This window comes from Mesoplodon mirus, assembly GCF_964341445.2.
Source record: "Mesoplodon mirus genome assembly, chromosome: 2".
In the NCBI taxonomy this organism is placed as follows: Eukaryota; Metazoa; Chordata; class Mammalia; order Artiodactyla; family Ziphiidae; genus Mesoplodon; species Mesoplodon mirus.
In genome coordinates this window covers 89199766-89224872 of record NC_138977.1, presented here as the reverse complement: position 1 = coordinate 89224872, position 25107 = coordinate 89199766, and the positions used below count along the sequence as shown (strand labels likewise).

General features: G+C 37.4%; 1 protein-coding gene across 3 annotated transcripts in view; it reads right to left on the bottom strand.

Moving 5' to 3' along the window:
- Positions 1–8982: 8982 nt before the first annotated feature.
- SLAIN2 (SLAIN motif family member 2) overlaps positions 8983–25107 on the bottom strand; it is an 81711-nt gene continuing 65586 nt past the window's right edge. For all 3 annotated transcript variants that reach the window (XM_082603129.1, XM_082603130.1, XM_082603131.1), the window contains 2 exons: positions 13381–13702; positions 8983–12008 (listed from right to left, as the gene is read on the bottom strand). In XM_082603129.1, the coding sequence (XP_082459255.1) occupies positions 11942–12008; positions 13381–13702 (389 nt within the window). In that variant the 3' untranslated portion in view covers positions 8983–11941. The remainder of the gene's footprint in view (positions 12009–13380; positions 13703–25107) is intronic.

The following is a 25107-nucleotide window of genomic DNA, read 5'->3' as shown; positions in this document are numbered from 1 at the left end:
ACCCACAAAGATATCACAACACACTCTGAATGACTAAAGTAAAACAGACTATCAATACCAAACATTGGCAAAGATGTGGAGCACTGCAGGTAGGAATGGGAGCTGGCACACCACTGTGGAAAACAGCTGCACATCACTTTATCCAGAAATCCCACTTCTATACATATATCTAGCAGAAATGCATGCACATCTACAAGAAAGTTCATAGCAGCAGTACTTTGACTCCACTGATTTCCTCAATTGTTTTAGTGTTCAATTTCACTGACTTCTGCTCTTTATTATTTCTTTCCTTTGGCTTCTTTTCGTAGTTTCTTAAGGTAAATGCTTCGATCATTGATTTGAGACCTCTTATTAGTTTCCTGTTGCTGCTGTAACAAATTACCACAAACTTAGTGGCTTAAGACAACACAAATTTATCATCTCAGTTCTGAAGTCCAGAAGTCGGAAACAACTCTCACTGGGCTAACATCAAGGCCTCGGCAGGCTCTTACCTTTCTGCAGGCTCTGGGGAGAATCTGTTACCCTGATTTTCTAGCTTCTAGAGATGGCCTGCATTCCTTGGCTCATGGCTCCATTCCTCTAGCAGTGTTGTGCTGAGTCCTCATGCTGCCATCTCTCCCTCTTTTGTCTCCTTCCTCCATATGTAAAGACCCCTGTGCTTGCACTGAACACGCCTGGACAGTCTCCCCATCTCAAAGTCAGCCGATTAACCTGAATTCCATCTACAACTTAATGCTCCTTTGTCATGAAATCTAATACATTCACAGGTTCTAGGGATTAGGATGTGAATATCATTGGCGAGCTATTATTCTGCCAACCACATTTTTACTTAATATAAGCATTTAATAATGTAAATTTCCTTCAAGTTATTTTAGCCGCTTTCCCCAAATATCAATGTTTTGTACCTTCATTTTCATTTAACTCAAAATATTTCCTAATTTCTCTTGTGACTTTGTCTTTGATGTGTGGTTATTTAAATGTATGTTTTATATAAAATTTCCAGATAGTTGTATTTTCCAGTTATCAATCTTACTGTAATTTGTTTTTTTATTTTTAAATTTTATTTTATTGGCTGCATTGGGTCTTTGTTTCTGTGCACGGGCTTTCTCTAGTTGCGGTGAGCGGGGGGCTACTTTTTGTTGGTGTGTATGGGCTTCTCATTGCAGTGGCTTCTCTTGTTGCAGAGCACAGGCTCTAGGTGCCGGGCTTCAGGAGTTGTGGCTCGCAGGCTCTGGCACGCAGGCTCAGTAGTTGTGGCGCACGGGCTTAGTTGCTCCGTGGCATGTGGGATCTTCCCAGACCAGGGCTTGAACCCATTTCCCCTGCACTGGCAGGCGGATTCTTAACCACTGCGCCACCAGGGAAGCCCCTATTTCTGTTTTATTCAGAGAATAAAATGTGTTAAAAAGTTGTTCTTTTTGTTTTCTATAATCCAGCATATGTTTTGGTTACTATTCCATTTGTACTTAAAAAATATGTATTATGCTGTTATTGGATTGAGTATTCTTTAAATGTCAGTTCAATCAAGTTGCTTGATAGTGTTGTTCAAGTCTTCCAAATCTTAATATTGTCTATTTCCTCTTTCAGCTCCATCAGTTTTTGTCTCATGAATTTGAAGATTGTTAGGTGTGTACATTTTAAGGACTGTTACAGCTTCTTGGTGAATTGACCTTTTATCATTATGTAATTTCCCTTTATTATTCCTGGCTAATCTTTCCTGTTCAGAAGTCTACTTTGATAAATGCGATCACTCTAGCTTTCTTTTGATTGATGTTTGCATTGTACGTCATTCTTCATCTTTGTATTTTTAACCTACATGTTCATATTTATATAAAACATATAGTTATAAAGCTTATAGCTGAGTCTTTTTGTGCAATCTGACAATCTAATTTGGTGTGCTTAAATCATTTATAGTTAACATAATTATTGGTATGGATGGATTTAGGTCTTCCATTTTAATATTTGTTTTCTGTTTGTCCTGTTTTTGTTCTTCTATTCCACCTTTCCTGCCTTCTTTTAGATTATTTGAACTTAAATTATAACATCTATTTTCTCTCTTTTTTTTTTTTTTTTGTGGTACGCGGGCCTCTCACTGTTGTGGCCTCTCCCGTTGCGGAGCACAGGCTCCAGACGTGCAGGCTCAGCGGCCATGGCTCACGGGCCCAGCCGCTCTGCGGCATGTGGGATCTTCCCGGACAGGGGCACGAACCCGCGTCCTCTGCATTGGCAGGCGGACTCTCAACTACTGCGCCACCAGGGAAGCCCTCTCTCTCTCTCTTAATTGCATTGCAATATACATATTCTAGAGATTACGATATATACACCTGACCTTTCACAGTCTATTTAGAGTTAGTATTTTGTCACTTCAAGTAAAATATAGAAGCCTTACAACTATACAGGTCTCTTTATTATTCTTATAGTTGTCATATGCATTATTGCTAAATGCACTGAAAACTTCTTTTGACAAAGCTATAGTTTTTTCTTTCAACAGTCATACATATTTTAAAGAACTCAGAAAATTTTTCTTTTATTTTTAACCACATAATTAACATTTATGCTGCTTTTCCTTCATTCTTGCAGTTCTAAGTTTCCCTCTGGCATCATTTTCTTTAAGTCTGCAGACAATAAATTCTTAGTTTTCCCTCACCTGAAAATGTCTTTATTTTGCTTTGATTACTGAAGAAAATTTTCAATGGATAGAAAATTGAGTTGATTATTCTTTTTTTCAGCACTTTAAAGATCTTTTTCAGTATTTTCTGGCCTCCAGAGTTTCTGATGAGAAATCTGTGATCATTTAAATTGTTGTTCCATGAAACATAAAGTGGTTTTTTTTGCACTGTGTTGGGTCTCTGTTGTTGTATGTGGGCTTTCTCTAGTTGAGGCGAGCGGGGGCTACTCTTCATTGCGGTGTGCGGGTTTCTCATTGTGGTGGCTTCTCTTGTTGCAGAGCACGGGCTCTAGGCACACAGGGGCTTCAGTAGTTGCAGCACGTAGGCTCACTAGTTGTGGCATGCAGGCCCTAGAGCACACAGGCTTCGGTAGTTGTGGTGCATGGGCTCAGCAGTTGTGGCACATGGGCTCTAGAGCACAGGCTCAGTAGTTGTGGTGCACGGGCTTAGTTGCTCTGCGGCACGTGGGATCTTCCCAGACCAGGGATCGAACCCGTGTCCCTTGTATTGGCAGGCAGATTCTTAACCACTGCTCCACCAGGGAAGTCCCCATAAAGTGTTTTAATCTAGCTGCTTTCAAGATTTTTTTTCTTTATCTCTGGTTGTCAGCACTTTAATTATGATGTGTCTCTGTATTTCTTTTGAGTTTTTCCTTTTTGAGCTAAGCAGTTTAATTATGATGTGTCTTGGTGTGGCTTTCTTTCAGTTTATCCTGTTATCAACCCAGGTAGGTTCAGTTCACTGAGATTCCTGAATCTGTAAATTTGTCTTTCATCAAATTTGGCAAGTTTTATCCATTACTTCTTCAAATAATTGCCCCATACCCAACTCTTTCTCCTCCTTTTCTGGGATCCCAACATTGCTGTGCTAGAGCCAGCTTGTACCAACTCACAAGCTGATTTTGCACAACTCTTCCCAATACTATGTTCAATGACATCATGTTGATAGCTTGAAAATGGCCATGGTGGGAATATTTACCTGGACATTGGAAAACATTACAAATGACTTTTTTTGAGAGTTTACTACTAGACTCCAGTGAAACAAATGTTAGGCCTTTTGATATTGGTCCTCTGGTTCCTGAGGCTCTGCTCATTTTTTCAATCTTTTGTCACTCTGTTCTCTATGTTTAATAAATTCTATTGATCTCCCTTCAATATCACTGACTCTTCTGTCATCTTCAGTTAGCTACTGGATCCATCTAGAATTTTTTTTTTTTTTTTTTTTTTTTTTTTGTGGTATGCGGGCCTCTCACTGTCGTGGCCTCTCCTGCTGCGGAGCACAGGCTCTGGACGCGCCCACTCAGCGGCCATGGCTCACAGGCCCAGCCGCTCTGCGGCATGTGGGATCCTCCCAGACCGGGGCACGAACCCGTGTCCCCTGCATCGGCAGGCGGACTCTCAACCACTGTGCCACCAGGGAAGCCCCTAGAAAATTTTTTAAATTTCAGATACCTTTTCAGTTCTAAAATGTCTTTTTTTTAAAAAAAAAAATTTCTATTTTGTTGAGAACTTCTATAGTTCCACTCATCTCAAGAGTGTTTTCCTTTGTCTCATGTTATAGTTATAATGGCTGCCTTAAAGTTTGATAATTCTAACATCTGGACCATATCGGTGTTGATATTTGTTGTCTTACTTCTTGAGAAATGATCTCATTTCCCTGGTTCTTTACAGGCTGAGTAATTTTAGATTATATGCTAGACATTTTGAATATTATACTTTAGACTCTAGGTCCCATTAAAATGTTCTGGACAATGTTGATTTTTGTTTGTTTAAACAGTCAACCCAGATAGGTTCAGAATGCAACTTCTGTTCCATCTTCTGCGGGCTGTGGTTCCAATGTCAGTTTAGTTTACAAAGGCTTTGTTATGCTATGTTGGATCTACCTCACACATGCACTGCTCAGTGCATGACAGACACAGTTAGGTTGTGTCATGTTCAGTGGTTTAAATTAGTTCAGTTCTCAAAGGCTTTGCTGTGCTGCTTTGGGTCTGAGTATGTGTAGCTCAGGGGTAAGCCTGGCTCTTGCACTAATCAAAACATAAAGAACTGCTTTCTCCAGCTCTCTCATCAGTTCCTCCCTTGTCCCAAAGGGCACCTCTGCCCTGTCCTCTGACCAGATATAAGGGTTCTCTCAGAATTTTAGCTCCATCACTATTACTGTGCAGTTGCCACAACTCAGTTTACCTTCCGGACAAACAGAACAGAGAAGAATAAGGATTATCTTCACATTCTTCAAACTGCAGAGGTTCTTTTCCCATTTCTTCTGTCAGAAAAACAGGCTTCCCATCAATTTTAACTGTTGGCACTGTTTGCTACCAGGGCTTAACTGGAGTGCTCACCAGTGACAAATCATGAAAGAAAAAGCAAAAATAAAAGCCCCCAACATGCCCTAGCTTCCAAGAGCTATTTTTTTTTTCTCATTTTTGGGGGGTTTCCTTTCATAGGTTTTCCCTCAGAATTTCCTGTGGTTCAAACTATCAGAGGAGTCCTTATGACAGCTCTGCTGGGTGCCCTCTCTGAGCTCAGGGCTAAGATAAAAGAGGGAAAAAATGGAAAACTCATCCCTCTATGGGTCTCTTCTCCAGGTTTGACTCCCCTCCCAATCCACCTGCTTTTGTTTACTTTTCAGTCTCCACAGGTAAGTGTCTTTTGCATTTTGTCCAAAATTTTTAGTTTTAAGTGGGAGAGAAGGGCTTTTGAGGGCTTACTCCATCTTGGTTATCCCTGAAGTCCAAATCTGCATTATTTTCAAGAGACCTAAACTGGAAACAACCCAATTGTCCTTCAACATTAGAATGGATAAATTGTAATATATTTATAAAATGGCATATAATATGGCAAGGAGAATGAACACACTACAGTGACATCAGCAACATAGGTGAATCTCACATTATCTTTGTTGTTTACTGCCAAGTCTGACAGAAACACCACTTTTAACCTTTAATCAAAATGATAGGCAGAAAAAAAATTACAAAGTGTCTGGTTACATCAGAGAAAGTTCAAAAATAGGAGAAACTAAATTATAATGTTGGAAGTCAGGATACCTGTTACCTTTGAAGGGGAGGAAGGAAGTAGTGATTGGCAGATGGCATTAGGGGAGTTTTTTTGGGGTGCTCTGAATAGTCTAATTCTTGCCTACATGGTGGTTACACATGTATTATAGTTACTCAGTAATTCATTCAACTGAACATTTGTTTTGTACACTTTTCTGTACATATTTTATGTATCAATTTAAAAAACACAAAAAAATTTAAAAAGTTAACTTCCTTCTGGTGGCAGATGCCAGAATCTTAGCTTAAATCAAACTTTGTATTAATGGGAACTTATAATAAGGATACTGAGGTACTTTGTGGAATTCAAGGCAGGAATGATACTAGGCTGCATGAACAATTTGAGCCAAGGGCTCAAAAATACTATCGGAACCTTCCCTCTCATTACAAATGTTTCCTCCAGGAAAACATGACCATTGACATGAAATAACCATTCTATACGATATACACTGAGACATTTGTGTAAGTACCTACTGTTTTGTTTGCTCAAGACTAGGCCTACTTACTGGGGATAGCACCACTTTCAGGGAAAACGGTCTTCCCTCATTCTCTCCATATGGTTTTCACAAGAGCTACGTGGTTTTTGCTACGTGGTTTTTACTTAACCCCAATCACCTGCCATAGTCAATTAGCCCAGTAATGGGCACCTGACCTGTGCTGGGGAATCCTATTCCTAGAAGTTTTGTTCTTGGGACCAGGGTTCTATTTTTAAACAGGAATGCTTGGGGTAGGGTGCAGAAATCTGCATTTTAGTAGTCTGTCAGGTGATTCTAAAGTCTGAGAACTCTAATCTAGACTATCTTGATTCTTTATTTGGTTGTGCCTATTTCTTCAGAGGTATTTTATTTTGAAACTGGAGTTGTACTCAACCAATACTGTCAATTCATGGCTTGGTAGACTGGGGTGGGGGTGGGGGGGAAGCTCAAGTGTCAATAAAAGATACTATATAAAGAACATGAGAATATAAATTTGGTAAAGTTTTGGAATATATGTATACTCTTTCTGGAACTTATTTCTCCCCGGGCAGAACCAAGCTAAATGATGGCAGTCCTTATAGTGACCTCAGAGTTAAGAAAAAGTTAAAATGTCAATCATGAATATAATCCCAATTTCATTAGTGGGAAGAAAGACAATATCCTTAAATTTAAGTGGGTGATTACCTATGGAATTAGTGCTTTTTCTTCTTTATAATTTACTGTTTCTCTACTTTCCTAAAATAATTTTTCATAACAGAAACCAATTGATGTTATAAAGATACAAACAATATATTTTTTTAAGTCAAGGAATATGTACAATCAGGAATTGAAAAATGTGTCATGCTTTCAGTAGGTAGTTAATATACACCTCTGTTCCAAAGCAAACTCATGTCAGCATTGTAAGTGAAAAGTATTTTCTTATCTTAAACACTAGACTTCTTACCCTTCCACTTAATACAGTTTTCTCCTGCTACTGAAAGTAGAAGCATTTCTATGAAACCTTTCCTAAGCTGAAATGGCATAAAGTGAAGAAGCAATTATCTGAGGACACATCTTACTAACAGACACACAAAATAAATCAAGATAAAGCACAGATGCTCACATAGGTCCAAGCTATGGTGGCTTGATGCTGAGATGCTGAGTAGTTCCTGATGAAGGAGCTTCACAGTGTGGGGCACACTGCTCCCTGCAAAATAAACACTGAATGCTGTTTTTGCTTTCCCCTTTTTTCATAAAAGCAAAAACACTCTTCAGATTTCTTTTGATTAGTGAAAACAGCTACTAATAGGTCTTTCATAAAAGCAAAGTGGCATACAGTGAACCTTTGAAATGCGGGAGATACCTGCATTTTATAACCATGTTAAGGTCAGCACTTAAATATTTATTTCTGGAACGTGGGATTGCAGGATCCCAAGATGAAATGTGGGATCATTTCCCCGTTTATATTTCTTAGTATTTTCAGTTAAGTAAAAAAGTAATGGGTCTATTATTTTTAAATCAGAAGAAATAAAGCTCTTTTCCCCTTCTTTTTAAAGAGAAAACATTAAAGTTATCCAGTGTAAAGAACTGGTGTGAAATTAGCATGCAGTTAATAGTTTTAACTGAGTTGTATTAGCTAAGGTCCATGAGTGAAATCCATTCCATTTTCATACTAGTAACCAGAGGGCCATTTAGTCTACTCAGACTTTTATTTAGATCATTCAAATATGTTAGTGGTTGCTAACTTCGGCTTCATGCTCATGTGAACATGCTGTTCACTACCTCCCTCCAAGTTAGTTTCACTATCATTTATTCTTATTCTATTTTGTAATTCAAAGCTAAACTTTGATACAGCAAATAATTCACAAGAACCACCATATACATTTTCCTGTTACACAAGGTATATAACAAGTTTAAGTAAACTTTTCATTCATTAATTTACAAGTATAATGGCATTTAATTTTATTTTATTTTATTTTATTTTATTTTTTTTTTTTTTTTTTCTTTTTGCGGTATGCGGGCCTCTCACTGTTGTGGCCTCCCCCGTTGCGGAGCACAGGCTCCGGATGCGCAGGCCCAGCGGCCATGGCTCACGGGCCCAGCCGCTCCGCGGCATATGGGATCCTCCCAGACCGGGGCACGAACCCGTATCCCCTGCATCGGCAGGCGGACTCTCAACCACTGCGCCACCAGGGAGGCCCAATGGCATTTAATTTTAAATGGTTCTTAAAAGTTTTCAGGTTGGCTTGGGAGAAAATTCAAGCAGGAAGGTGTCATTTCTTATGACTCATTAGTGAGACCAATTTTAACATGGAGGACAGTAAAAACTTCCAAAAGGGATGTGGGGAACTAATAAAACAGTGTACAATTCTTGATTTTTTCTGTTTATCCAAAAGAGAAAGATGCACATGATCAACTAAATATTCATATTTGGTTTGAAAAAGTAATTAATTTTCCCTCCTGGATACTCTTATACAATAGTTTTTTTGCTTGTTTTATGTATGCTACCTTTTTCTAACTAGATATCAATTCACAGCAAGCTAAAAAGTTCCAGGAAAATAGCAATTTTGAGTAAACTACAAATTTTACCCTCAAATAATCCACATATGAAATAACTAGGGCAGAGAGAATACAACATGATATATTCCAACCTCACAGAGATCAAGTCTGGAGGGCAATATGATTTGGGTTTGTGTTTTAAAAAAATCAACTGAGCTATTTATTATTACCAATTGTAGGCAACTGGTGGGAAGGGGGGGGCAGATCTTACCATATCCAGAAATTAATAAAACACTTAAAAAAACAAATATAAATTTAATAATAAACATTATGGTCAGGTTGTTTATTAAGGAGGCAACCACACATACAAGTTCGGCTATAGAAATGTTTTTGCAAATCAAACTTCATGTGATCTAAAAGGACCATGCATAACGTCAAAAATGGACGCCTGTACATTCAATAAAAAGTTAAATATACATAGTCTAGATCATTCTAGAGTTATACAAACATCTGGGGACACATGTATCTAATTTCCTTTCAGAAAAACTTTTTTATAAAAGTGACGTACTGAGATAATAATTTTAAAAAGTATCTGACAATTATGAATGGTCCCCAGTATTACAAAATGTGATTTCCAGGGTATGAAAACCAAAAAAAGCCAACCCTTCAGAGAGCGTTTTATATTATACAAACAAGTTTTGTAGAAAAATGATCCAGCAAATGCTTGAGTTAAGAATATTTATATTTTTTCCAATTCTTTACACTTTATTAACACACTTACAAAAAATAACATTCAAACACTGAGAAAATTAAATAACTTTGGAAGCAGAGCTCACAGCTTTCTGCTTACATATAAGTGACAATTCTGGGCTGTTGGCACAAAAAATAATCAACATTCATAAAACCCTTACTACTATATATCAAACATAAGTTAAAATCATAGGCACTAGTTTATCAAATCCACACTTCATCTGTAAGACTAACCACAGTGAATCCTTAGATTTTTCCCAAACAGAAAAATTGGCAATACACAAAGGCTTTCTAGTAAATAGGCAATTTTTCTCTTTAGGAAACTAAAAGCCAATAGTCTGTGGTAGTACAACAGCAGGTAAAATAATACTTTACCCAACTCAGATCCAAATATGTTTTTAACAAGTGATGAAATATTTTAATTAAAAAAAATAGACATTTTTTTTCTGATGCAGCCATTTAAAAACAAAGTTAAATAACCTGAATATTCCTTTTGAAACTGATATCTAACTTAAAAATGTAATGGGTGTTTTGTAATAGGGTTAAAATTCCTTTTAATTAGTAGATTGCAGCATTTTTTTTTCCAATGTTGCACTGAAAACTGAGACCTATTTTCTTTTGTGTATATGTGGTTTCAAAAAGAGACAGTGGCTAGTTCTTTTACTTACTTAGATTTTTACATGCGATACCCCTCTACCCGAAACAGATGCTTCATCTTCCTCTGAAAAGCAACATTTTTAAGTTCATCATCATGTGGAATTCTGGCGCCATCCTTTCCTGACCCATCCCCATCACCCTCAAATCCATGGATAAAATTTCTTCCTTGCATGAAACACCAAAATACATTAGCACTGGCATTTTGAATCTCCAGCTGTTTGTGCTAACTGAATGACTCCCTACTGGTCAAGCTAATAAAGACTACCATGGGATCTGTCATGGCAGAACAGGGGTCTTGGTTTTAAAAGTTCTTTCATCCTCTCAATCTATCAACCTCAGTGCTATCCTGAATATAAGCTTCCCATTTCTCTCTCAATTTCTTTTGCCAACTTACAGAATGTGTTTGACAAATAGGAAATGAACTTATGTTCAAATATCTAGAATCCTTTAGTGACCCAGCTGCCAATATTTTAGAGCTGTTCAAATTAAATACTTAAAAACAGACCTCACCATGAAAAATTAGAAGCCTGCTGAAGAAGGAAGTTTTAGTCTGGTAATAGTCGAATAAAACCAAAATAAGTGATTTCCAAGATATACATAAGGGCCATCATAGAGCAAGTGTTTAACAGCTTAGAGTCATATGCAGTAGATTTCATTTGTTACCAAAAATGCAAAAAATTGACGTCAGGCAGAATCTAGAAGGGGCAGTATTTTCAAAGGATGTTTTGAAACAGTTAGTTTAAAGTGGATCAACTTAAGTAGGATTCAGCAGGCTATAATTTCCCACTACATAATAGGCTACTGTGTCAATTAATAGTAACAATACAACTGTCATTACCAGAGATTTTGTAAGGTAAGTGCATAGATTTCCCTCCCCAGTTTTATTGTATGGTTTTGTTCCAGGTTGTAAGCACTGAGGTGGTGTTATTTATATCAAGAATAAACACACATACTACTTGCTCTTTCCCATCATGGAAACCTGCTAATAAAAATAAGAACTCTTAGTTCTGTAACAGATGACAGCATGTGAAGAAGTTGGTTTCAATAGCAAAGGCTATCTTTCCTGAGCCAGGAGCTATAAAGTTTAGAAAGATTGTACAACTGATATTAAGCCCTTTTGGCAATCAAAACAAACACACAGGAGTCTGATGTGTCAATGCAACATGATGGATGCATGCTGTAACACTATCTGGTGGTGGTGATATGTGAGCTACACCCAAAACTTAAGATTAAACAAAATAATTTTTCTAATGAATCTGCAAAAATAACTTATAGGATTCTTCCAAATTTAGGTATCATGTTTTAAATCTCTAGCCCAGGTTTCTTCCCACCCTGCCCCCCTGCCATCTCAATCTAGTTTCCTGGAGAACTAGTGAAACACTAGGGAAACATTTTAGATAAGTAGTCAGAATATTAGTTCTCATTAACACAAATATTTATTGATACTATTTATACAGTAAATTAGGTTGAATGTGAAGTTTTGGATAGCTTGAATTCACCAGTTTCTTGTGCACAAAGGTACTCTCTCATTTACAAATGGGCATTTCTCTTTGGCATCCATTAGTTTTTTGCCCAGATATTGGCCTCTGTCAAATATTAAAAAATCAACCTAGTTTCTATTAAACAAAACTAAAAGTGATTCCATGGAGAGTGATTGTATGATTACCAAACACATCTGATGTTAAATGTCATTAAAGTGCTGCTTGATCATCTCTGTCAATTTGTGCTAATTAAGACAGAGAGGGCTGGGATTTTATAAATCCCAAGAGTCTTATCTGAACAGTCTGCATATAAAAGTTGTCTTTTAGCCTGGTGAAGGGGTATCCATGAAGCTGTGGACTCTGCATTCTTGTCTTTGCTGGTCAATAACAGCCATCTTTCCAACTGTCATCTTTCATGCTACTGTAGGTTTTAGGAGCTGGCAAGGATCTGAAATAAAGCAATTTATAAAGTGATTTGCAAGGTTTAATGGAACATTACCATTTTATCTTTCATATATATTAATTACTTTGCAGGTGGCATCACGATCCAATGTTCTAGGGCACTGCTGAGATCAAAGCTCTAAACAGCTATTAGCGCAACCATCCCACACTCAACATGTCCACAACTTTCAAGTTTCACTGGGCATCAGGTGACTGCACTAACCTCTTTTTTGTTAACATAGACACTTGAGTAAGAGAAAAGATTGTCTTGTCTTTTCCAACCGAATGGATCACCAAGCTTATTATTTACTTATTTATTTGAGGGGCAAATTAATGAATGTGATATTAGAGGCGTAGTGTCACCATCACGAGAGAGGCAGAATGGGATAGTGCTTAAAAGGACTCTGAAGTCAGACATACTTGGAACTGAAGGTCTTACTAGCTGAAATCTTAGGCAAATTACTTAACCTCATTAAAATTTAATATTCTCCTCTGAAAAATAGGCATAATAACAGTACCTACATGTTTAAAGCTATTGTAAAAACTACATAAGGTACAGATATGTTATTTAGCATAGTACGTAGCAAAAAGCTGTTATACTCTATTGAATTCAGAAATGTAATATGTTATCTTAGAATAAAAGAAGTACGGGTAATTCAGTTTCAATGCTTACAGCACAAAAGCACTTTTTTCATGCAAATAAATATTTCAAGTTTAATTATATTTGACACCTAAGTTTACTGATAGTGGTAAGCACATTCCTGAAAGGTAGATGAAGACTACAGATACATGGTTCCGAACCTGGCTAGGCTCAGAATCACCTGAAGATTAAACAAACAAATTTAAAAACAGCATACCTACAGATTTTGAGCTTCATACCAGATCTACTCTCTGTGGGTAAAACTTAGGCCTCTATATTTACATAAATTCCACAGAAGATTCTGAATTGTAGCAAGGTTTGAAAACCACCCTCCTGGATTACATACTCAGACCTGATGGCTAGAAGTTTTATCTTAAATTTCATTCTAGGTTCTATTATGCTTTTAGTATCTTTATTGAATATCAATATATTCAAAATGAACAAATACCACATCCAAATGAAGTGGTTCTAACAATTTTTTCTAGAAGTTCACCAAGATGCTTAATCATGTTAGGCATCTGGGCAAATTTAACCTGAACCAAAGTGATATAATACCCCAATGTCCCAAGTGAGAATTTCTTAAGTAAGGAAAGTAATGTTTTATTCAAATTGTACTAAGATGCTAGTGGGAACCCACTAGGACTCTTGATCTTCACTATCAAATGCAGAGATGAGGATAATTCCAGTCTACCCCCTTCCCTATGCTCAAGAAAGTCAAAGCAGGGCATTTGCCACTTACCTGCGAACAGGCTGTGCAAGTTTGCTGCGAGGCACTGGTATACCACCCCCAGCAGAAGGGGCACTGGGTCTGGGCAAGCCACTTCTCATCACAGTTGTCCCTGCAGGTCTGGTTAGAGTAGTGCTGTTGATATTGCTGGGAGGATTTGCTGGGACTGTGTTCTGAACCATGGGAGGCCCAGGTGAGGAGGTGGTTTGCATGAGTTGTGTCGTTTCTTGGCTACCAGGAGAACCAGAGCCATGGTTACTAAATGCTTTTACTGGTTGCCGGAGAGCCAAAGGAGATGGTGCTGCAGGGGAGCGGAATTTGCCTGGAGAAGGTACTGTAGAATGGCAAAGAAAAATCAATGTTTTCAGTGGAAACCAAGTGCAAGTGAAACCACTGCTTTATGGCTGGGCACCAGTACATCTGTATTCATGAAAACTCACTCTACAGAAATGCAAGGAATAAAGAATATTTCTAGGGAGATAGATAGATAGATAGATTGATCGATCAATCGACCGATCAATCACTGGTAGCTCTTAAGTAACCAAGTCCTTACTCAGAGGATTGCAACTATCCTTGACAACAGTGTTTTAACTAGGTCAGCTAGGAATCTACAATACCAGAAAAGGCACTGCAGCATTCTGTTTTACTGTGGCAACCAACCTGAGCCATATTCTAGAGGTGAAAAAAATGCTGACTACTAGACAGCTGACTGGAATTTGAAACACACTTTCCCCTCAAAGAAACATTCATGTAAACATGTATCAAGTATCTGGAGAGTGTACCTCCAAGTCCTGCATCATCCATAGTGTAACTTATAATTTAGAAACTAAACCTGCTTCTATTGTGCTTCACCAAGTAGGGAAGTTATAAATCTAGCTAGGGGTATATCAAGAGGTATATGAAGTCACAGGATAAAGATGGTACATTTTGCTGGAATGTCAATTCTACTAAGTGGTTATTTAAAATACATGTTGAAACAAATAATGATATATGAAAGAATTAAATGTACAATTTGCATTAATTTTTAAGTCAAAATAAGACTTCAAATAAATTTTATTCTTGTAGTGGTCCCTTAGCATTGTAAGTTCAGATGTCCTGGGGGACATTCATCCTTTCCAGTTTATCCTTTTTGGATAAATCATCTCTGGAAGGTTTCTTCAAATGCCCATGAATGGCTATATACAATATAAATAAAAAATATTACCTTAACATGCTTTACCTAGCAAAGAACTCTGGGGTGAGGTTCAGAGTGAATTGGGGTGGGGAGAGGAAGGGAGGAGAGTGCAGGGGAGAAACGTATCAGAGTCACCATATTCTCTCTCAACCTCCATTAGTTTGCCAAGGATATGAGTAGAGGAAAGTTTGACTGTGTGTCAGAATCCCAAGAAACTTTAAAAAAAGGTTGGTGGGGGGTCGGGGGGAGCCCAGGCACCACCCCTAGAGAATCTAGTCTGGAATGGAAATCAAGATATTTATTTTAAAAGTACCACAGGCACTTCCAACCATGTTGACAAAAACAGGACAGGGCTTACCCAGTTAAGATACATAAGAACAGTTTTCAAATATTGGACAACAGGCAGTACAGGACTGTAATCCCTGAGAGAGGGAAAATAAGTGTAGTGAGCTCTACTGGCACCCTGGCTTTTTTTGGGGGGGGGGATTGGATTATAGAGTGTGGAGGAGAACCCAGAGTAGATCAGAGTTATCTTGCTGACTTGAGAAGACTAAACTTGGAACCTGAAGGGCAGATTACCTTAGAGGAGGGAGGTGCTCCAGAAGACCTCTATAACTCAGCTTAGAGGTCTGCTTGGACCTTTGCTGGAATATTGAGCTGTGCGTGCACCAAGTGAAGCTCCATGAGACTGGGCAAAGGAGGCCTGGAGCACTGTAAACTGAACAGTTTCCAAAGCTCATACAGGACTAGGAAACATCTGAGTTTCAACCAATTAGAGGAGAGAATCCTTGTCAAACACCCAGGGCAATCAGGGGACACTCCAAAAGGAATAAACTAGTTCTAGAATAAAGCTACCCCAAATCCACTCAAACAAAACTTAAAAACAAGCCACTAAGGCAGGGGTCAGCAAGCTACCACCATGGGAAAGTAAAATGCTTTTCTGAAAAAAATTGTATTAGAATATGGCAACACTCATGTGTTTCTATATTGTCTATGGCTGCTTTCCAGCTACAAGAGTAGCTGAAAACTTACAACAGAGACCATATCACCCACACTCCTGAAGTATTTACTATCGGGCCCTTTAAGAAAACGTTTGCTGATCCCTGCTATAAAGGATTAAACTAACCCATAAAAAACTTACCTGTTTACCACAACAAAGTCTACACGATTTAAAAGAAGGTAAAAAATCCAGCACAGAACATAAAACTTCACAATGTCCACTAACCAATAAAAAATTAGTAGACATATAAAGAAATAGTAAAATGATAACCAAAACTAGGATAAAAATTAGTCAAGAGAAACAGATTAAGAAGTCACAGGAATGACTGAATTACCACGCAAGGACTTTAAAAAGAACTATTACACATATACTTAAGGATATTAAAAAATATATAAATATGAGGTGAGAAATAAAAGATTTTTAAAAGAGCTAGACAGAACTTTAAAAAAAAACATTTTTTCTATTATTATTGTTATTATTATTAGCCATGCCCTAAAGCTTGCAGGATCTTAGTTCCCGAACAGGGATCGAACCTGGGACCCCTGCAGTGGAAGCACAGAGTTCTAACCAATGGACCGCTAGGGAATTCACAATAGAACTTTTAAAGATGAAAAACTGATAATATATTCCAAGTGCTAAGTTCACTGGATGGGAATTAATAACAATTTAGATGTTGCAGAAGAAGAGGTACCTGAAGACATAACAGTAAGAATTATCTAAACTAAAGCATACAGAGAATAAAAAGACTCAAAAAAGAAATGAAAAAGACTCAAAAAAGAAATGATAAAGCCTCAGTGATCTACAGGTCAAAATTATGTGGTCTAATACATGCAACTGGAGTCCCAGATGAAAGGGTTTATAAGTGGGACTGAAAAGATTTGAAGAATGGCTGAAAATCTTCCAAATTTGATGAAAACTATAAACTCAAGTATTTAAGTAGTTTAAAAAACAAACAAAAAAAAACCCGAGCAGGGCAAACAAAGGGAACACCACACCAAGGAACAACATGATCAAATTTCTAAAAGTGAATAATAAATTTTTTTTTAATGTTTAAACAGAGGAACAAAGATAAAATACCTCAGACTTCGATCTAGAGTTCTATATCCAGCAAAATTATAATTCAAAACTAACATCAAGGGCTTCCCTGGTGGCGCAGTGGTTGAGAGTCCGCCTGCCGATGCAGGGGACACGGGTTCGGGCCCTGGTCCAGGAAGATCCCACATGCCGCGGAGCGGCTGGGCCCATGAGCCATGGCCGCTGAGCCTGCGCGTCCGGAGCCTGTGCTCCGCAACAGGAGAGGCCACAACAGTGAGAGGCCCGTGTACCGCAAAAAAAAAAACAAAAACCTAACATCAAAGTAAAGACTTTGAAAGACAAACAAAATCTGAGAAAATTTGTTGCCAGCAAGTCTTTCACTAACAGAAATGCTAAAGGAAGTTCTTCAGGTAGAAGGAAAATGATACCAAATGGTAACCCTGATCTGCATAAAGCAATAAACAGTGCCAGGAATGGTAAATATTTTGGGAAACATAGAAGATCTTTAATAAATCATTTTTAATTTCACTAAAAGATAACTCTGTAAAATAAAACTAACAAAAACATTCTCTGTGATTTAATATAATATATATAAAGAGAGTAAAAGTAAATGATAAATGTAGCACAAAAAATGGGAAGGAATGGAAATATACTGTTCTGAGGTTCTTACATTATAAGTGAAGTGGTATATTACTTGAAGATAACTGTAATAAGTTAAATATGTACACTGCACACTCTAAAGCAACCACTTAAAAAAAAAAGAGAGATAGAAAGTAAGCCAACCATGAAAATAAAATGTAATATATAAAAAGTACTCAGATATTCCAAAAGACTGAAAGCAGAGGAGAAAAGGAACAAAAATCTGAAGAGACAAAGAGAAAACAAGTTGTGAGACAGATTTTAAACCAACCATATTGATAACTGCATTAAATGTGAATAGTGATCACTCCAATAAAAAGGTAAATATTGCCAGTATGGACAAAAAAGCAAGAGCAACATGCTATCTAAAAGAAACACATTTTAGATATAAAGACACAGGTTAAAAGTAAAAGGATAGAAAAAGTTACCTTATACAAAACTGATTATGAAAAAGATGGAGTGTTTATAATAATATCAGAAAGCAATTACCATCAGAGATAGAGTTCATAAAGTTAAAGGGGTCGATTCAGCAAGAGGACATAAGAATACTAGATATGTATACCCAAAAACAAATATACAAAACACATGAAACAGACATAACTGAAAGGAACTAAAAAAGTCCAGAATTAGTTAGAGATTTCAACACTCCTTAGTAATAGATGAAACAAATAGGTAGAAAACCAGAAAGGACAAAGACATGACCAACACCATCAATCAAGCTGACCTGACATTTATAGAACACTCCATTCAATTGGACACAGCTCAAATGTCTGTCAGCAGGTGAATAGGTAACCAAATTGTGGTATATCCATACAACAGAGCACCACTCAGCAACAAAGAGGAGAAAACTGCTGATACAACAAGGATGATTCTCAAAAATTAGGCAAATCTAACTTATGGTAACTAAGCACAAATCAGATATTTGCCTGAGGCTGGGAGAACTGACTAGGAGGAAGTACAAAAAAAACTTTGGGGGATGATGTAAATGTTCGATAACTTTACTGGGCTGGCTGCATGAATGTATACTCTTGTAATTAAAATTGTGCATTTAAAATTCCACCTGAGAAAAGGTCATTAAAAAAAAAAAAACTCCAGGACTTCCCTTGTGGTCTAGTGGTTAAGACTCCATGCTTCCCCACGCTTCCACTGCAGTGGGTGCAGGTTCAATCCCTGGTTGGGGAAGTTCTGGATGCTGCAGGGTGCAGCCCCCCCCCCACAAAAAAACCCCCAAAACTCCATAAGGGGCTCTAAAGTAAGGCCATAATTGAGAATAATTATGAACCAATTATATCTTGAATCAATTATATCCAACAAACTGTTACAGTCTCTTCTGGTAGAAAACTGAAGACAAGATGTCCACAGGACCCAAGTACCCAGAATTGCAAATTCCATGATCTTCACAGAAGTTTTTTTTTTTTTTCCTTACATAATCCATCTTCCCCTTTCTATAGGTGACTATGAAAGTGTTTTCTCAGTTCTATTCCCTACAGTCCCACCTTTGTCTCTGCCCAAGTTGTTTCACTGTCTTCCTGGAAACTCACTGGATAACTGAGACTCTATGTCTAAGTTATCCTCTAGCCACTATCTAAGGGTGGTGCCTAGACCTGCTCCTTCCAGTACCAACTCCAGAAAAGCCACCTTCAGTCCTAGTTTTTTGTTTTTTACCATACTTGGCAGCCTTTTGACTGGGATTTTGTTTTGGTGGGGATGCAGGTTTCAGATAGGAGGCAAGAACAGTAAAGTTCAGAGGAGGATCACTGAGTTTCAAGGAGTATTTTGGAAAAGTCTGGAGAGCTGGGGATAGACAGAAATGAGGTCAGGTTAAGAGATTCACTAAGACATTGTGAATGACAGTCTGGTAGATGAGAGATGACCAAGGAGTCCTAGGCTTCTTTTTTATGGTGACTGATGTAGAGGGTATGGTGAAATTAGGCAGATCATCTTGATGAGGCTGAGAGTGTTTCATTTCTTTCTTTCTTTTTTTTTAAAATAGTATTTATTTATTTGGTTGCGCCGGGTCTTAGTTGCAGCAGGCAGGCTCCTTAGTTGCGGCTTGCTGGCTCCTTAGTTGTGGCATGTGAACTCTTAGTTGCCGCATGCATGTGGGATCTAGTTCCCTGACCAGGGATCGAACCCGGGCCCCCTGCATTGAGAGCACAGAGTCTTAACCGCTGCACCACCAGGGAAGTCCCTGAGAGTGCTTCATTTCTACATCACAGCTTTATAAATACTGGAATATATCTATAATGTTTGGAATGTCTCACCAAATCTTACCTTGAAAATAGGCTTTGTGAAAGCCTTTTCCTCTGGAAAAACTTCTGACCACCATTTTAACTATTAATAGTTATGCCAGGGAAATGGTTGTCTCCTGAAATTTTTTAAGAATGTGAATCTCAGACTTCCACTTGGGAAAATGGAATAGATGAACTTTTCCCTATTTCTCTCAGTAAGTATAATTTAAGACTGTGGGCACTGTATATAAAACAGACATAAGACTGAAACATGGAGAGAAGAAGAAACACTACCCAGGAACCTTGAGACCTGAGGGATGACATGGTAATGAGTTCCCAGGATTTTCTTTTGCCTCATATATCCCAGATTAAAGCTGAAGAAGGCAGCAACCCAAAAAGGCCTTTGGGTATGACAGACCAAAAAAAAATCTGCTCTCTCTAGCCAAAGGACTAGGAAAGAAAACTTTTAGATAATAACTGCTCTGCTCCAGCCAAACACCACGGAAAAAACTGTAGCACTACTGTCACCAATGCCAACAAAGGCTAGTGGGGAGCCTGGACTTCTATCCTTTTGAGACTGAACAAGGCCTACCAACACCTTATCCAGGGAGGTAAGAGAGAAGGAAGTAATGAGGTGCTCTTTTCCCTCCTCTTGGGTTGGTGTCAGAGGAGGATTAGTGGAGAGTCAGGACTTTCATGATTGCTCACTGGTAGTAAGACCACTCTCATCACAGTTTCAGTGGAGACCATATGGGGAGCCAAAATTTCTACCTCCACCCAGTTGGTCCCTCCCCCTTGGGTGTCAACAGGAACTGAGTGGGGAAACTGGGTATCTATTCCCATAGCAGTAATGAAACCCCCCCGCCCCTCATCCACCAAATGCCTGAGTGGTGTCAGAGAAAGATATATCCTTTCATAAAAGGGTAGGTTTAAATAAGATCTAGACTCTAATAATCTGAAAATGTCCAGATTTCAATTAAAAAAACAAAACAAAACAATTTATCATACCAAGAACCAGGAAGATCTTAAACTAAATAAAGAAATACAATCAAGAGATGTGATCACCAAGATGACAGAGATGTCAGAATTATTTGACAAAGATTTTAAAGTAGCTATTACATATAAGGAATCTAAAAAAACAGTACTGAAGAACCTAGTGGCAGGGCAGTAATAAAGACACAGATGTAGAGAACAGACTTGAGAACACAGGGAGGGGAGGGGAAGCTGGGACAAAGTGAGAGAGTAGCACTGACAAATATACACTACCAAATGTAAAATAGGTGGCTAGTGGGAAGCTGCTGCATAGGACAGGGAGATCAGCTCGATGCTCTGTGATGACCTAGAGGGGTGGGATAGGGAGGGTGGAAGGGAGGCTCAAGAGGGAGGGGATATGGGGATACATGTATACCTGTAGCTGATTCACTTTGTTGTACAGCAGAAACTAACATAACATTGTAAAGCAATTATACTCCAATAAAGATATTTAAAAAAAAATAAAGTAGCTATCATAAAATTTTTTGAATGAGTAATTCCTAACACTTGAAATATGCAAAAATACAAAGTCTCAACAAATAAATAGAAGACACAGAGAAATGGGAATCAAATGTAAATTTTAAAACTTAAAAATGCATTAACCAAAATAAAAAACTCAGTGGATGAGCTCAGTAGCAGAATGGGGGCCGGGGGAACTCCAGTGAACTGGAAGATAGAACAAAAGAAATTACCCAATCTGAACATAGAAAAAATAGATTAAAGAAAAAAAAGCCTCCCAATGATATAGAAATAAAAGTGAAAATAAACAAATAGGACCTAATCAAACTTACAAGCTTTTGTACAGCAAAGGAAGCCATAAACAAAACAAAAAGACAGCCTACAGAATGGGAGAAAATATTTGCAAATGATGTGGCTGACAAGGGCTTAATTTCCAAACTATACAAATAGCTCATACAGCTCAACAACAAAAAACAAACAACCCAATTGAAAAATGGGCAGAAGACCTAAATAGACATTTCTCCAAAGAAGACATACAGATGGCCAATAGGCACATGAAACAAAACTCAACATCGCTAATTATTGGAGAAGTGCAAATCAAAACTACAATGAGGTACCACCTCACACTGGTCAGGGTCACAGGGTCATCATTAAAGAGTCCACAAATAACAAGTGCTGGAGAGGGTGTAGAGAAAAGGGAACCCTCCTACAGTATTTGTGGGAATGTAAGTTGGTGCAGCCACTATGGAAAACAGTATGGAAGTTCCTCAAAAAACTAAAAATATATCTAGCATATGATCCAGCAATCCCACTCCTGGGCATATATCTGGATAAAGCTACAATTCAAAAAGATACATACACCCCTATATTCATAGCAGCACTATTCACAATAGCCAAGACATGGAAACAACCTAAATGTCCATCAACAAATGAATGGATAAACAAGATGTGTTAAATATATACAATGGAATACTACTCAGCTATAAAAAAGAATGAAATAATGCCATTTTCAGCAACATGGATGGACTCAGAGATTATCATACTAAGTGAAGTAAGTCAGAAAGAGAAAGACAAATACCATATGATATTACTTATATGTGGAATCTAAAATATGACACAAATGAACCTATTTATGAAACATTAACAGACTCAGAGACATAGAGATTTGCAGTTGCCAAGGGAGAGGGCAGTAGGGGAGGGATGGATTGGGAGTTCGGGATTAGCAGATGCAAACCATTATATCTAGAATGGATAAACAACAAGGTCCTACTGTATAACACAAGGAACTACATTCAATATCCTGTGATAAACCATAATGAAAAAGAATTTTTAAAAGAATGTGTGTATATATATATGTATGTATAACTGAATCACTCTGCTGTACAGTAGAAATTAACAAAACACTGTAAATCAACTACTTCAATAAAAAAAAGAAAAAACTGGACAGAATTTTTGGGGACCTGTGGGACTACAAGAAAAGACCCGCATGTTCATGCCACTGGAGTACTGGGAGGAAAGGAGAAAAAGAGGACAAAAAGTACTGTGAGAAATAATGACTTCCCATATATGAAAACTTCCCATATTTGTCAAAGGACATAAACCTGCAGATTCAAAAAAACTAGGACAACACCAAACTAGGTAAATCCAAAGCAATCCATGCCAAGACACATCATAGTTATAAACTTCTGAAAATGAAACACAAGAAAAAACCTTGAAATCAGAGAGAGAAATAACACCTAATCTATAGGGGAAAATGAATTCTAACAACAGTGGATTTCTCATCATAGCCCCCAGAGGCCAAGAGAAAAGTAGCAAATATTTTTCAAGAGTTGAAAGAAATGTCAACCCAGAATCCTATACTCAAAGAAAATATCCTAGAAGAACTAAGGGAAAAGCAAGACATTCTCAGACAAAAGAAAACCAACACAATTTGTGGCCAGCAGATGCCCCCCCACCCCCCAAAATCCCCAGCTAAACAAATTCTATAAACAGAAAAAAAATGATAAAACATGGAAACTTGGAATATCAGAAAAGAAGAGAGAACAAGTTAAGCAAAAATATGGGCAGACACATAGGCTTTCCCTCTCCTTGAGTTTTCAAAATTATATGTGCAGGTTGAAGAAAAAATTGTAACACTGATGTTGTTGGAAATATTATTTAAAGAAAATATTTATGACAATTATAAACGGGGTGAGGGTAAAGGTACATGAAAAAAGGTAAGGTTTACATATTTGAAGTGATAAAACGATAACATCTACAGACTGTGATATGTATATATGATGTTATGTATGCATAATGTAATGTAATGCAACCACTATATATGCAAACATATGGACTCAAAAACACTATATATAAGTCAAAATGGAATTCTAAAGAATGTTCAAATAACCCACAGGAATGCAGAAAAAGAAAATAGAGAAATGAAAAAGAGAAAAAACAAAAAACAACAAATAAAATGGCAGTCTTAAGTATATCAACAATTACATGAAATGTAAATGGTCCATCTACACCAATTATTAAGACAGAGATTTGGTAGAAATGCATTTAAAACATAACCTAACTTTATGCTGTCTTTAAGAAACTCACTTCAAATATAAAAATAGGGTTTCCCTGGTGGCACAGTGGTTGAGAGTCCGCCTGCCGATGTAGGGGACATGGGTTCGTGCCTCGGTCCGGGAAGATCCCACATGCCGCGGAGCGGCTAGGCCCGTAAGCCATGGCCGCTGAGCCTGCGCGTCTGGAGCCTGTGCTCCGCAACGGGAGAGGCCACAACAGTGAGAGGCCCGCATACCGGAAAAAAAAAAAATATATATATATATATACATATATACATATATATAAATATAGGGAGGTTGAAAGTTAAGGGATGGAAAAAATATATCAAGCAAATAATACAAAAGGAAAGCATGATGGTTATATTAACATCAGATAATGAAAAAGAAAATTATCAGGGACAAAACATAATGAAAGCAGGGTCAAATTACCAAGAGGACAAAACAATCCTAAATGTGTATGTACTAAACAGAGCTATAAAAATGTGAAGGATAAACTTACAGAACTGAAAGGAGAAATAGACAAATCCACAATAGTTGGAGACTTAAACACCCCCCTCTTAACAACTGATAGACCATGGAAGAACTCAACATCACCACCACCAACCACAGAATGTAACTGACATTTATAGAACAATCCACTAAACAACAGCAGAATACACATTCTTTTCAAGTGTCCACAGAATATAAACCAAGACAGACTATGCCCTGGGCCATAAAATAAATTACAACAATTTTTTAAAAACTGAAATTACAAAGAGTACTTTCTCTGACCATAATACAATCAAACTAGAAATCAATAACTAAAAGGTAACAAAAAGATGAAAAAAATCACTTGAAAACTAAATGATATACTTCTCGATAGACATTTTATAATAATGGAACTAAATAAAAATTAAAATACAAAATATAAAAGTTTGTGGGTCATAATTAGGAAAAAGAAAAGTCTTAAATCAGTAATCTAAGTTCCTACTTCAAAAAGCTAGAGAAAGTAAAATAAACTCAAAGCAAGCAGAAGAAGATAATAAAGAGCAGAAATCAATGAGACTGAATAAAGAAAAACAGAAGAATCAAAGAAATAAAGATTTCTTTCAAGAGGACAATAAAATTGACAAGCCTGACAAAATAAAAAAGAGAGAAAACACAAATTACCAATATCAGTAATGAAATGGGATATCACTGCAGACCCTGAAGACATCAAAAGGACCATAAGGGAGTACTAAGAACAATCCTACACACATTAATTTGACAATTTAGATGAAATGAACCAATTCTTCAAAAAACTAGCACAACTCATCTTGTATATAACAGATAAACTGAATGGCCATATAATTATTAAGGAAACTGATTTCATAAGTCAAAACCCTCTGAAAGAGAAACCTCCAGGCCCAGATGGTTTTGCTGGAAAATTCTACCAAAGGTTTAAAGAAGAATTAACACCAATTCTATACACTCTCTATCAGAAAACAGAAGAGGAGGGAACACATCACAATTCATTTTATGAAAGTAGTATCACCAGTAGTACCAAAAACTACTGTGTCACTAGATAGTGACAAAAAAGAAAACTACAGACCAATATCTGTCAGGGAAATAGACATAAACCTCCTTAACAAAATA